Source organism: Bombyx mori, chromosome 26 (assembly GCF_030269925.1).
Source record: "Bombyx mori chromosome 26, ASM3026992v2".
NCBI lineage: Eukaryota > Metazoa > Arthropoda > Insecta > Lepidoptera > Bombycidae > Bombyx > Bombyx mori.
This window is the reverse complement of record NC_085132.1, coordinates 4,436,147-4,450,463: the sequence shown is the minus strand read 5'-3', so window position 1 is coordinate 4,450,463 and position 14,317 is coordinate 4,436,147. Positions and strand designations below refer to the sequence as shown.

The following is a 14,317-nucleotide window of genomic DNA, read 5'->3' as shown; positions in this document are numbered from 1 at the left end:
GTCTTTTTCTTTGTATTGAACACTCCAGCCTCAACTGAAACGCGAGGTCAATGTACTCGTAATAAGCGCGCATTAACCGCCAGTTCTTCTTTGCTTTACATTGCGGGTCTAAAAAATAAAAATTTAGGAAATAATATATTATTATTATACTTTTATGCTAAAGTGTTAACGCTATATATCTTCTAAAACTATTCTCTTACTCCCTGGATATTCACAGGGATATCTTTAAGCTAACAGAGGCAATTTAGGATGATGCTGCCATTGAAACTAATATATTATTTTAACATCGGATTCTTTACTGACTGTTGTCTCATTTTACGGGTAACAATCCTTGGAGTACCTACCCTAGTAGGAGACATGGATTTGTAGGCGCCACGTTTACCTGCAATGAGCAAGTAAGAAGTCTTGTAGTCAACGAATTTATTTTACAGGTAGCCCGGCACTTCTACCATAAAGAAATGCGAATAGAGTTGGTCAGGGAAGAGTTATTATTCGACACGGTCCACGTGACCTTTCAACTGACATTCGATAACAGAGCGTTCACTTTAGCGTCTCTCGCGATGACCAGAGAAGAGAAACATCTGCCGATCAGCGCTTCAGTACTCTTCGAGATCTTTCCGTTTTGCATAGTCTTTGGGTGAGTTAATGACATTGATATTATTTAAGATTTTGAAAAATAAAAAAAAACAGTATTCTAATAGATGTAAAAAAACACACTCCTCTATATATATTTTTAATTGCTTAGATGGGTGGACGATCTCACAGCTCACCTGGTGTTAAGTGGTTACCGGAGCCCATAGACATCTACAACGTAAATGCGCCACCCAACTTGAGATATAAGTTCTAAGGTCTCAAGTATAGTTACGACGGCTGCCCCACCGTTCAAACCCAAACGCATTACTGCTTCACGGCAGAAATAGGCAGAGTGGTGGTACCTACCCGCGCGGACTCACAAGAGATTCTACCACCAGTAGTAAACCTAGACCTTTGGCTTAAGAAAACTACCTTTAATAGTTGCAAAAGAGCTATCTTCCATAATTATTATTTTTAGTTGTATCTAACGTCTATGTAGAAAATGTACCTATCTAAGTTGTTACATAAATAATTATCTGTGAGTATTGCAGTTCATTGTAATTGCATAACATATTATTAGTCTTTAATATAATAATTATGATAAAGATAAACAGAACACTAAGGCCAAACAGTCTTATTATTTTCTCTACTATTACTTGAACATTAGATACTATATAGAGAACTAGCGACCCGCCCCCGCTTCGCTTCGGAAACTGTAATTTATTATTGATTTCTCCACTATTTAATGGATGTTATTATACATATAAACCTTCCTCTTCAATCACTCTATGTATTTAAAAAACCGCATCAAAATCCGTTGCGTAGTTTTAAAGATTTAAGCATACATAGGGATATAGGGACAGAGAAAGCGACTTTGTTTTATACTATGTAGTGATAAAGAGTGGCCGACCGGTAGATCGCGATCGACCGGTCGATCGTGGCTATTAGTTCAGTCGATCGTGGCAAGACAAAAAATATAAATAAATACATAGAACAGACTGCGCAGCGTAGTCACCAATTGCTGCACGCATCATCTTCATCTTGTATCATTTGATAATGATCATTACGTTACATTATTTATCCTCTCTTCCACACAATAGTTCTCTTTTTATATATAATCTCAGCTTTATGTTAATCTGAGGAATTGTTCGAGATGATACCGGTATCTCGTTTTTACCATCGCACCGCCCGCCACCGGAGTAGAGTTCATCCATACTACCTGGAGCCACTACGGTCATCGACAGTGCGTTTCCAGAGGTCTGTTTTGCCACGTACCATCCGGCTATGGAATGAGCTCCCCTCCACGGTGTTTCCCGAGCGCTATGACATGTCCTTCTTTAAACGAGGCTTGTGGAGAGTATTAAACGGTAGGCAGCGGCTAGGCTCTGCCCCTGGCATTGCTGAAGTCCATGGGCGACGGTAACCACTCACAATCAGGTGAGCCGTATGCTAGTCTGCCTACAAGGACAATAAAAAAAAAATGCGGGTTAGTGCCGCTTTCCAGTAGAATTCTTTTGCAATGCATATTTGAAGACTACGATATTCGTTTTCAATCTAATTAGCATATCGATCCCGTTGTTTACAGACATAAGCCAATAGATCTTTGAAATCACCATACAATACAAAACACACCGAGCCACAAAACAGTCCCAATCTTATTTTTACTACACGGTAAATAGTTATTTAATCAGCGGGGCGTATATTAGTTTCCGATACAAATAATGGATTATTTTATGTTTACGTTCGCGATTAACGACCACTACTCTTTTTGTAAACATATTATTGGCCTTTATATGATGAGGTCATGAGAGGCAATACGGACTTACAGATTACATTTCGACTGAGCATCTTAACCGAATGTCTTTAACATGAACTTACACTAGATAATGACCGAGCTTTGGTCGTTGTTTCTTTTGTTTTTTTGATAAATTGTGTTTTTTAGAAATTATATTTAAATACGAATTACATATTGAATGATGAAATATGAATAATATTTTTCGATTTTACCGACAGAATAATAAAAAAAATATGAACAGGTTATTTAAAGAAAAAAATCAAAATTATCGATAAAGTTGATTATTGAAACCATGATTAAAACAACATTTTCTGAAAATAAATCGAAGATAGATCGATTTATCGCCCTCAAAATCCCCTGTATACTAAATTTTATGAAAATCGTTGGAGGAGCCGTTTTCGAGATTTAGATCATATAGATATATATATATTTATATACAAGAATTGCTCGTTTAAAGATATAAGATAGTTCTTGTTTCTCGATGTCAAAGTATTACGACGATTGCTTCCTGCCAGAGATGGGCTTGCTTGTGGTTTTTACCCGTTCGGCTTACCACAATACACTATAGTACCGACTTCAAATGAATACAAAATGATTACAGCTTTCGAAACATCGGTAACTTTAAATTAAGATAAACAAATGCGTGGTTAAAGAGATAATTCTTCTTCAATTTTTTTAATGCTTTAACAAACTCTTAGTTTAGTCTAGTGTGAATCAGTTACAGGAGCGCATAGACATCGACAACGTAAATGCCGCCTCATGTCTCAAGGTGAAGGTACCTTGAGACATGAGTTCTGAGTATCAATTCGACATTATAACGTTTATCCCAAACTTCAAAACCGGAACGCATTATCCATTTCACGGCAGAAATACGCAAAATTGTACCTACTCATATCACTAGTACATTACGCGAATTATAATAGGCAAGTATTTGATTTTCATTATGCCGGCCATGCCGGCCGCGCATGTGAAGGGCCGTCAAACATTCATTCGCAAACTTAGCGGCTGTGCAAATGGGTTCGGTACTCAATTTGCGAACCCGTTTGCGCTTCCTCCCACACTTGTTTACGAATGTCTCACGAATTTCTCCTCCTTTTTAATTCGTCAATAGAACATTGAAGAGAAAAAGAGTTTTGAATTCTTTCCCAGACATCATTAACAGCCATGCTGTTTTTATGGGATTTCTTTTGATGAAGATACGCTACACAGTAGACGTCACGATCTATGAAAATAGCGAAACATCCGTTGCCTTCGCAATCCTGGGCGCAACTGGTCACACGAATGTGTGGGAGACTACGCGAAGGATCGCGGTTCGCGCCCTTGGATGTCTGTTAAAAAACCGACACAGCTTGGAAAACCACGAATGCAGCGAAAACTTTGCATAATCATTTGCAAATGTCCTCCTACACTTGCGGGTTGCGTATTCGTGCGAATGTGAGTGACTGGTATTACACGATGTAAATCATTCACGAACAAGCCTTATAGATACGTGCGTTATTACAAAAATCGGTACCCGTCTGCGGGATTCGAACGCAGGCAAAGTCGTATCGCCACGATATGAATGAACCGGGCGTCTTATCTTTTAGGCCAGCTTAGCTTCAAAGTTTATATCATGTACTAGCTTTTGCCCGCGATTTCGTCCGCGTGGAATAGTTCTTGTTTAGCATAAAAAACTTTATAGTGAGCCAACCTTAACGTATAGACATATGATGTCGCGGACTTTTATTTAGATTCTTTTAAATGGTAACAATTCTGTCATACATTATTTTAGCGAAACTTTAACCATTTCTGCAGCGCACGCAGCGGAAGCTCTCAAAAGGAAAAAAAATATATTTTGAAACATTCTTTATTGGTGCTTGTATTAATTTTAGCGTGATGTTATAATATAGTCGTCGTGGCCTAAAGGATAAGACGTCCGGTGCATTCGTTGTTGCGATGCACCGGTGTTCGAATCCCGCAGGCGGGTACCAATTTTTCGAATGAAATACGTACTTAACAAATGTTCACGATTGACTTCCACGGTGAAGGAATAACATCGTGTAATAAAAATCAAACCCGCAAAATTATAATTTGCGTAATCACTGGTGGTAGGACCTATTGTGAGTCCGCACGGGTAGGTACCACCGCCCTGCCTATTTCTGCCGTGAAGCAGTAATGCGTTTCGGTTTGAAGGGTGGGGTAGCCGTTGTAACTATACTGAGACCTTAGAACTTATATCTCAAGGTGGGTGGCGCATTTACGTTGTAGATGTCTATGGGCTCCAGTAACCACTTAACACCAGGTGGGCTGTGAGCTCGTCCACCCATCTAAGCAATAAAAAAAAAAAAAAAAATATAGCATATAGCCTTCCTCAATAAATGAGCTATCTAACACTGAAAGAACGTTCCAAATCGGACCAGTATTTCCTGAGATTAGCGCGTTCAAACAAACAAACTCTTCAGCTTTATAATATTAGTATAGATTTATTGCATGTCAAAGTAATCTAGAATGCTGGTTCTAAAAGCTTCACAAACATGAAGATAGCCGGTGAAATAAACTTGGCCCGACGGCATTTGAATCACATGTATTTGTCATTAATCCTTTTTCACAGCTCCGACATGGTGGTGAGGAGTATCGGCAATTCGCTAATGGTGATTCTACCAGATCTGGTGGGAAAGAAGATAACGAATTGGTTCGATCTGGTCAGACCTCTAATAGCATTCAAATTTCAAACGGTAATTGTTTCCTTGCTGTCACTACAGATGAATTTTATGTCAAATAGTTTCCGAATTGTTGAGGGTAGTTGGATGTCACATAATATCATAGTTTAACGGCACGTACAGAAAACATTCCTGTGAAGCAAGAACTGCAGTTTACACTCAATCCGTAAGATTTTTGAGGAGAACTCTATGCAGTGTATTTTTTTAAAATTAACAAACAAGTTATTAAATTTAAATAAATTATTATTTAAATTACTATTATTATTAATTACTATTATGAATTTAAAAATAATAATAAAGTTTACAAATAATAATTTGAAAAATAAAAAAAAACAAATAAAATCGTCTTCAACGAAATAAAATGAGTATTTCACCAAATTAGTCGTAGTCAGTTAAATACACATAATTATTAATGATAATTCATAAATTACCATTTGGATCTTGATAAAATTTAAATAGTACCACATAAGAATCGGCAACTTACAATAAAGTTCTGAGACCATTAAAAACAATGCAGCCGAATTGAGAACCTCATCCTTCTTTGAAGTTAACAAAACAAAAAACAAACACGCCACAAAAAGTTTCCTTCTAAAAAACATAGTCATATGTTTCATTATAGTTCTATATTTAGTTTCATTATAGTAATTACAAAATTAAAGCATTCGCTGAACTTTTTATTACGACAACAAAAGACCATCATATAAAAGACAAAAGACCATACGAGTATATAGACCACGAACCTCTTGCTATTATCCTCAGAAGTCTGTTAATTTGACGCATTATTCCGCTTGGGTAAAGTGAGTAGAGGAGGACCGTTCATTGTGGCGGACTATGGGAGAGGCCTACATCCAGCAGTGGAGAGATACAGGCTGATCATGAAAGTGAGTAGCATTCGTTCGAATCTAAATCAAATTACCATTTACAGATATTAAATCGCACGAACAATATATTCGAGCTGGTAACGGTTGAAGCAGTAATGCACGAGAAGGCACCGGACAAGCGGAACGAGCTGCTTAGACTCTCCGACGAATCTGACGGTACCACTGAAAAGAACCTACGACTTAAAGGTAAAAAAAAACATTTAGCAAAACAATTACTTTACGCAAATTTTAAATGAGTTCATTTAGAGGGAACATTTTTTACATTACACCATCCAACTCTGGAACGACATTCCTTCGTCAAGCGCAGCGAAATTTTCTCATAGATCTGGTTGTGCCGCCGATGGACCGCTCATCAACTACTGTCAATTTCAATGAAGAAAGATACACTATACCGCTATTTAGGGTAGAGGTAAGGAGCATCATAGGGGACAAATTGAAAAAGCGTCCACCTGTAAACAGCAAGTAATTATCGGAAGACTCACCGATATCACATAGGAAGTGAAAATGATATGAATATAGCAGTTTTAAGCAGAATGAAGTGTGCTGGATTTTGCGAAGCACGGCTCTTGCTAGGGTTCGTGTTAGCAACGTCGTCAGGTTTGAGCCCCGTGAGATCAGCTACTAGTTAAGGTTACGCTGAAATAGCCTCTAAATGCTATCAGCTTAGTAGTTAGTTAAAAAAGTGCTGGATTTAAGTGAAGTGTGGTGGTTTATGGCGCTATTTTTAAAATTCTTCCACTTGCTACTGTGATGCCACCTTCATTGGCTCTCTTTCAGCGAACACTTTTTAATACACTGAGATGATGCTCCTTACTTCTACCATCCATATTGAATTTGACTTAAGCAAAAGACCACATAGTGGAATTATTCCTAGGTCGCACGATTTTGTTTATTATGTTATTTATCTAATACCAATCCCACCAAATATGGCGCTATTAGGGGCGATTGGTACGGAAAAAATACTCTTTTGGCAATATCTTTATTAATCGTTAGAAACAACGAGTCATTAAATATTATGTAATTCGAAAGAAAAAACCTTCTTCAAAAGTGTTATATGATAACAAACATATACGTTCTCGTATCGCGCGAAAATCCGACAGGATTTTTATCAAGACACAGTTTGAGAGCCGCAGACCATTTCGATGCCTCCAATGATCACTACTCTAACTCAAAATTTTGAAATTCGTTCGTTTTTCACGCAAATCGCTTCACTATTTTAAAAGTATTACAAATTCATTATTGATGGGGTTCGAAGCAAGAGTAAATCAGCTAGTTACACAAGAAAAAACCATAAACATACCTGCAATAATAAAGATTTTACCAACTTTTTTCGTTTAAACGCTCCTCCTGTAAATCTACGAGTTTGGAGTTAGCGTAGTGTTCATTGGAGGCATCGATTTATGCTTGTAAAATGAAATCAATACTTTGAAATTACAAGTTTAACACGTTTTACTGGGAACATCTGGTAATAAAATAAATGCTAGATTCACAGCGCTGTAACGAGTTTATTTTTCTCTCTCGCGTAATGTGAATGTTCATTGACCCACAACGATAAGGGGATTTTACACAGACGATTGACTGCAACGATCTCATTACCGACGTACTGACACCCAACTAACGTGCTAACGTGAGAGCATTGTGGTTTTTATCAGAATAATAATATTACTTTTACAACGTTCCAAGCGAATACGTTAGTTTGAACTATTTTAATACAACAGTATTGGTGAGAATGAATGCGATTAAAAATATATTAAAAAGTAATAAAGTTTTTATTTATAATAATATCCATTATCATTTTAATATATAACACATAGCTCTTCGTTTACTTACCTTTTTTTTCGTACCTACCTAATATCGGTCTTGAGAGACCATTTCAGTGTAACCTTAACAAGTAGGTGAGCTCACGGGGCTCAAACCTGACGACGTTGCAACGCTAACCCTAGCAAGAGCAGTGCTTCGCAGAATCTACCAGCGGATCGGAAACGCGACCCACTGAGAAGAACCGGCGAGAAACTCAGTGGGCCGTGTCTGTTAATTTACTCGCCGAGCCCTTCGTCGCAAGCGACAAGTTCGACGAGTATGATGACCGGTTTTGCTTACCCTTATTCCACATTACGTAGCTAAACATTTCCTCTAATCATGCTGCATAGGGATTCGGCATGAGTTTTACGACCGATCAACTATTTTACATCAACCCTACTTAAGAATGCTATCATTGGCATAAGATGGTACCCAGAAGAGGTCTCTTAGTCACCTTTTAAGACACCCACAAGATATAAATCGGTTCAATTCCAAGTCGCGAAATGTAGGTCCGTACAACGTATAGCTCTGTGCCTTGTAAATGATATCCTGCGCGTTAGACTTGAACAGACTAACTACACGTTTATGTCGTGTGAATCGATCCGGTCAGCGTACTCGCCGAATCCGTCGCTAGCGACGAAGTGTTCGACGAATAAATTAACCTATAGACAGCCCACTGAGTTTCTCGCCGGATCTTCTCAGTGGGTCACGTTTCCAATCCGGTGGTAGATGATTCTGCGAAGCACTGCTCTTGCTAGGGCCAGTGTTAGCAACACACCCGGTTTAAGCCCCGTGAGCTATCCTACTAGTTTGGTGAATCTAGAATATCCCTTCGAGGCTACTAGAATAGGTAGGAAAAAAAAGTGAATTGTTGTTAATGCACTTAAATTACAAGCTCTCTACCAATTACGTGAGAGTCCGAACCCAGTTTCAGCTTGTATTTGATACATAAATCTTCATTTGTCTAACAAGGATGAACAGGGACACTGGCCGTGAATTATACGCCCGATAACAAGGTTCCCGACGAACTTTTGCGGTATCCGGATTAGATAATATATTTTATGAGTTTATTTAATGGAAAAAACTTCACTGTGCAGGTATCTATGTATTGTTTCGCAATGTAGCCAAACATATTTCCGAACTAAGGCTTCCGTAATCGGTCTCCCGATGCATATCAAATAATACTTGTTGTTAATAACGTCTCTTTTCTGGCGGCAACGTTCACAAGATTAAGATTTGATTCCTGATATGGAAATCTAATCAGGAAAGCGGCGCAGTAGTTAGCGCTCCTGACGGTTGCGCCGAAGGTCGTAGGCTCGATTCCCACATCCGGCAAACATCCTTGTGAACATGTTTGCTTGCACTTCGTCTGGATGTTCATTATCTATATATCGACGCTTGAAAGGCAAACATGACTAAGCGACAATAACTGCTTTGTACATAAATGATAGGCAATGACCATATTCGATGCGCAAAAAAAATATATTTCTAGGTCTATTAAAATGATTTCAATCCTACAGCTACTAGATAGGTTCTACTACAGCTAGATTCGTTAAAATAAATTTTGTTTTCATGTATTTCAACTTTAAATTAGTCTACTGTAAAGTTCACGCATTGTCGCTTAGTCACGTTTGCCTTGCAAGCGTTGATATGTATATATTTAATCTTACCTAAGTATGTATGTCAGACTCTGGTACCCATAAAACAGGTAATCCTAATTTGAGGCTGAATGACCGTGCGTGATTTGTTCACGGTTAAATTATATTTTAAAAAAGGCAGTAAACACCCGCGTAATACGTAATTTTCAACTTTCCTTCGTCAATTTCAATGTGTTAAGCTATGGACAGAACAATTTACTGTCAATCTTGAAGACTGGTGGTAAGACCTCTTGTGAGTCCGCGCGGGTAGGTACCACCGCCCTGCCTATTTCTGCCGTGAAGCAGTAATGCGTTTCGGCTTGAAGGGTGGAGCAGCCGTTGTAACTATACCGAGATCTTAGAGCTTATATCTCAAGGTGGGTGGCACATTTACATCGTAGATGTCCATGAGCTCCAGTAACCACTTAACACCAGGTGGGCTGTGAGCTCGTCCACCTATCTAAGCAATAAAAAAAAAAAAGACTGCAAGTGAAATATGTGACTTAATAAAATTACTGTTGTACTGCTTTCGTCTAAAACCTTTGATTGAAAAGTCCACTTCTAGTATAGAAACTATAGTCGATTAGAGGTTACTTCCATCAAGAAGCCCTTGGAAAATTCAAATAAATGTCTTATTTATTTATTGAGTCGACAACCGACCTAATACTATGTTCAATTCGATTCAAACGACCAATGACTAGAAATTGCTTCATTCATACTTAAGTTTCAAGTTCGCGTCAGTTCTAGAGCGTTCTAGAGTCTATGGTGTGAGATTACGCGAGTTTCAGCTGTGGCTAATTAAGTTAAAGTTACATGTACTTTAGTGTTGTAAGGTTAATTTATAGTTTGGTTAATTAACTAACCAAAGTACACAGTAACTTCTAATTGATATATTAAGTGCAAAGTAATTTAGTCTTTCGTTTCATTTTGAAATAAAGACGAATGTTTTGTATAGCTTTAAAGTTACAAAGGTACCGTAGAACATACGGAATTACGGAATAGTATGATTTATGCATGCCTTGATTAGACTGATATAAATGTAATCATTAAGTATATTTCAAAGACGCTGTCACAAAGAATTTACAGACTATTCAGAAATAAGCATTAACTTTACAAGGACTACTAAATAAATGATGCGGTATTTTAAAAGCTACATATCCCCCACAGACCCGTGGAATTATTTTTATCATCAAACGCCTTAAAAATTATTTTTATTTGCTTCGCATTCCGTAAATGTTTTCCTTTATACTATATTATATATATTATCTTTTTGTATTTACGAACACGTACAATCAATATAGTAATCTTTTACTTAACTAATTCTGTTTTCTAATGTTACCGTCAAAACGGATGGTTGTTTAAGAGACAGTATTAAACTTAGGGAATTTTTAAAGCAAAATTCTGATGTTCTTAAATTTCCTAGTTTTTAACTTGATACTGTACAGTATATTTTTTATGGCCTAGACGAGCGAAAAAGAACACAAACTATCTATTCTACTAATAACCGGAGTCCATAAAGATTGCAACTGGTACTCCACCATTTATCTTGATACCTGAGCTCGAAGTCTCATTGACACTATCATACCCTTCGAACTAGAGCCTGTTTTGCGGCAGGATAGTAGGCATCCGTACTGACTTACATATCCACACTTCTTCTTCTTCTTGCTTCGGTTTCCTCAATACTGAGGTTCGTGACCACCTCCTCGCAACAAGAGTTTATTACGGACCATTCGACGCCATTTGCCTCTATCTGCCGCCGAGTGTAGAGCATCGTGAACTGTGATGTCGACGGTAGTGCGGATCAGGTCACTCCAACGTGTCTAGCCTCTACCTCGTGGTCGACTTCTGTTCACCTTGCCAGTCACCATTAGCTTCTCCAAGCTGCCGTGATCCTTTGTTGCAATGTGGCAAAAGTATTCCAGAACTCTACGCAGGCAGATGGTAGAAAGCCTCGTCTTTATCTGGAGTTCTTGGAGGATCGACACGTTGGTGCGATGTGCTGTCCAGTGAATTCCTAACATCTTTCGCCATCATAACATCATTTCCTAACATCCACCCTACAAGCAGTTAAAAAGGAGTTTATAATTGCAGGCATGATACGCCAGAAACGCTATGCGTATGACGGAAGAGCTTTGCCTGATGTTATAAACTTACATCTAAAAGGTACCTTGACCTACGCACGATATAATTAGAACGAGCACCCTGATGAAAACAACGCACTTATTATTGTACATACTGATTTCTTACTGAATTTTTTTTAATTTTCAAGTAACTAGAAATTTGTTTTGGGAATTTGTTTTGTATATATTTTATTATTATTGTGTATATATGTTCACGATTGACTTCCACGGTGAAGGAATAACATCGTTTAATAAAAATCAAAGCCGCAAAATTATAATTTGCGTAATTACTGGTGGTAGGATCTCTTGTGAGTCCGCACGGGTAGGTACCATCGCCCTGCCTATTTTTGCCGTAAAGCAGTTATGCGGGCGGGGCAGCCGTTGTAACTATACTGAGGATCTTAGAACTTATATCTTAAGGTGGGTGGCACATTTGCATTGTAGTTGTCTATGGGCTTCAGTAACCACTTAATACCAGGTGGGTCTTTGTCCAACAAACTAAGCAAAGAAATTATATTTTCTGTCTTGAATTCATTGTACTTTTTTTTTTTAGGGAAATTGTTTTTATATATATCATGTTTCGTTTTCCAATGCTGTTACTCTATGAACAGCAGTTAGTCAGCAAAAGAAAATTAAAGTAAAGGTATTTATTACATGGTGCTTTGGTGTGAATTTCGGAGTCGTCGTGGCCTTTAAAATAAGATCTCTGATAATCGTTTATGGGAACAGCTGACTCGCGGGCGTGATCCCACAAGCACATACAAAATTTATATATTTTAAATTTATAATTATGTCCAGCCTATGTCCAGCTGTGGAAGTCTGTGGGCTGATAAGAAGAAGAAATTTATAATTTATGTATAAGTTATAAATTTTATATAATTTATAAATTTATAATTGTAAATAGACATGCTTTAACATAAACCGACTTCAAATAGAAAAAAAAAAGATATTCCAAAACAAATGAATAAACACTAAAACAAAAATCGTCGAAATTGGTTGACGTGATATTACTGAGTTTTTCATCTATTTATCGCGCACTTAATGCAAATTTAAGACTTATATGGTTTTCTCATGGATACCATTATCAGAACTTGACTAAAATGGGACCACACGGGAAGCATCAGCATTCTAATAAAAAAGAACAGTCAAAAGTTATGAGGTAACAAACATAAAAAAAAATACAGTCGAATTGAGAACCTTCTCCTTTTTTGAAGTCGGTTAAAAATTCTCACTAAACGCTTGCTCACGAATGACTTCTACGGTGAAGGATGTAAGAAAACATAGAAATTTGCGTAATTACTCTTATTGCGTAATGTGAGTCCATACGGTTATGGTGCCACCGCTCTGTATATTTTTGCAGCTAAGTAGAATTCCAGTTTGAAATCTTGGTCCGTCATTACAATGTATAGTCGACATTTCAACCCTATGCCAATTAAATATAAGCAATATGGACACTGAATTTTAAATTGAAAATTTTTTAGGCATTATAATTCTGTAGGTGGCTTTTTCTCTCATAACAATCATAAATAAGACATTATTAATTTATGATTATATAAGAGAATGAAGAAAATTAATAAAAAATTGTAAGATTATAGCAAAATTTTTAATATTAAAGCCTTCGTCAAACAGAACGCGTAATTAGCGCGCGTCAGAGCGCTAAACTAACGCCGCGCTATGACGCCGATATGTGTTGTATAATAGCCGGCAAACTTCTTGAGCATTTGTTGACGTAGTGGGGGTAAGTTTGCGCATGGTACACTCACGTGGAAAAACATTATTTACTCTGCGTCATAATGCAATTAAATTATTAAAATCAACATATGTATTTATTTATATATTTATTAGAACATCAACAAAAAATATTAATAATTGTAATAATTTAATCTTGGGGTAAAATAGATATTCCTTCTATTAAGTCAAAACTAGAGCTATTGCCAGGTCTTGGTTCAGTTGAAGCGAAGCTGGTATTAAAATTTGTAATTTTTTTTTCGTTATGATAATCTTGACCATCATCATCATCACTGTTTTCATCACCCGAGTCGCTATCATCGTGATGAGTCGACATAGGGTTCATCGGTGTAGTTTACACCTCGGTCGGTTCGGTCTTCCTTTTTGTCTATAAAATAATTTTTTGAAGATATTCGATTCGTAGTAATCGAATGTTACTTTTTTCAATTATCAGCTTTCGATTATTTTCTGTTTTTTTTTCCATCTGAAGCCTAGCTCTTTCATAATTCGTCGTAAACTTCATTCCGAGCCATTAAAATTTATATCTTCTTTAAATTCTTCGAAGCCTTCCTGCGGTACGGAGTTTCGCTGCTTGTTATGTAGTTATTATGATTACATCTTTTTATTACAGATTGAACGAAACTATCCTTTCCGCTTTCTTCTTCCCTGATCTTTTCTTACCCGGAGTCCGAAACACGGCGAGCAAGCCAGAGCCTTTAGCTTCGTTAATGATGCACCTAACAGTACTCACTGATGTTTTTGTTGCTTCCGAAGTCTTTTTTTTTTTTTTTTTTTTTTTTTTATTGCTTAGATGGATGGACGAGCTCACAGCCCACCTGATGTTAAGTGGTTACTGGAGCCCATAGACATCAACAACGTAAATGCGCCACCCACCTTGAGATATAAGTTGTAAGGTCTCAGTATAGTTACAACGGCTGCCCCACCCTTCAAACCGAAACGCATTACTGCTTCACGGCAGAAATAGGCAGGGCGGTGGTACCTACCCGCGCGGACTCACAACAGGTCCTACCACCAGTAAAACCAGTAAAACCAGTCTGTTTTACTTTTTCCATATCATTCTTCC

General features: G+C 37.5%; 1 protein-coding gene across 6 annotated transcripts in view; it reads left to right on the top strand.

The window, feature by feature from the left end:
• Positions 1 to 14,317, top strand: part of LOC101738551 (soluble guanylate cyclase 88E) — a 117,530-nt gene that overhangs the window by 89,676 nt on the left and 13,537 nt on the right. For all 6 annotated transcript variants that reach the window (XR_005246349.2, XR_002431592.3, XR_002431591.3 and 3 more), the window contains exons 4-6: positions 432 to 637; positions 4,959 to 5,082; positions 5,993 to 6,134. Coding sequence is in view for 2 of the 6 variants with exons in the window: in XM_012696256.4 (XP_012551710.2) it covers positions 432 to 637; positions 4,959 to 5,082; positions 5,993 to 6,134 (472 nt within the window). In the remaining 4 variants the exon portion in view is untranslated. The remainder of the gene's footprint in view (positions 1 to 431; positions 638 to 4,958; positions 5,083 to 5,992; positions 6,135 to 14,317) is intronic.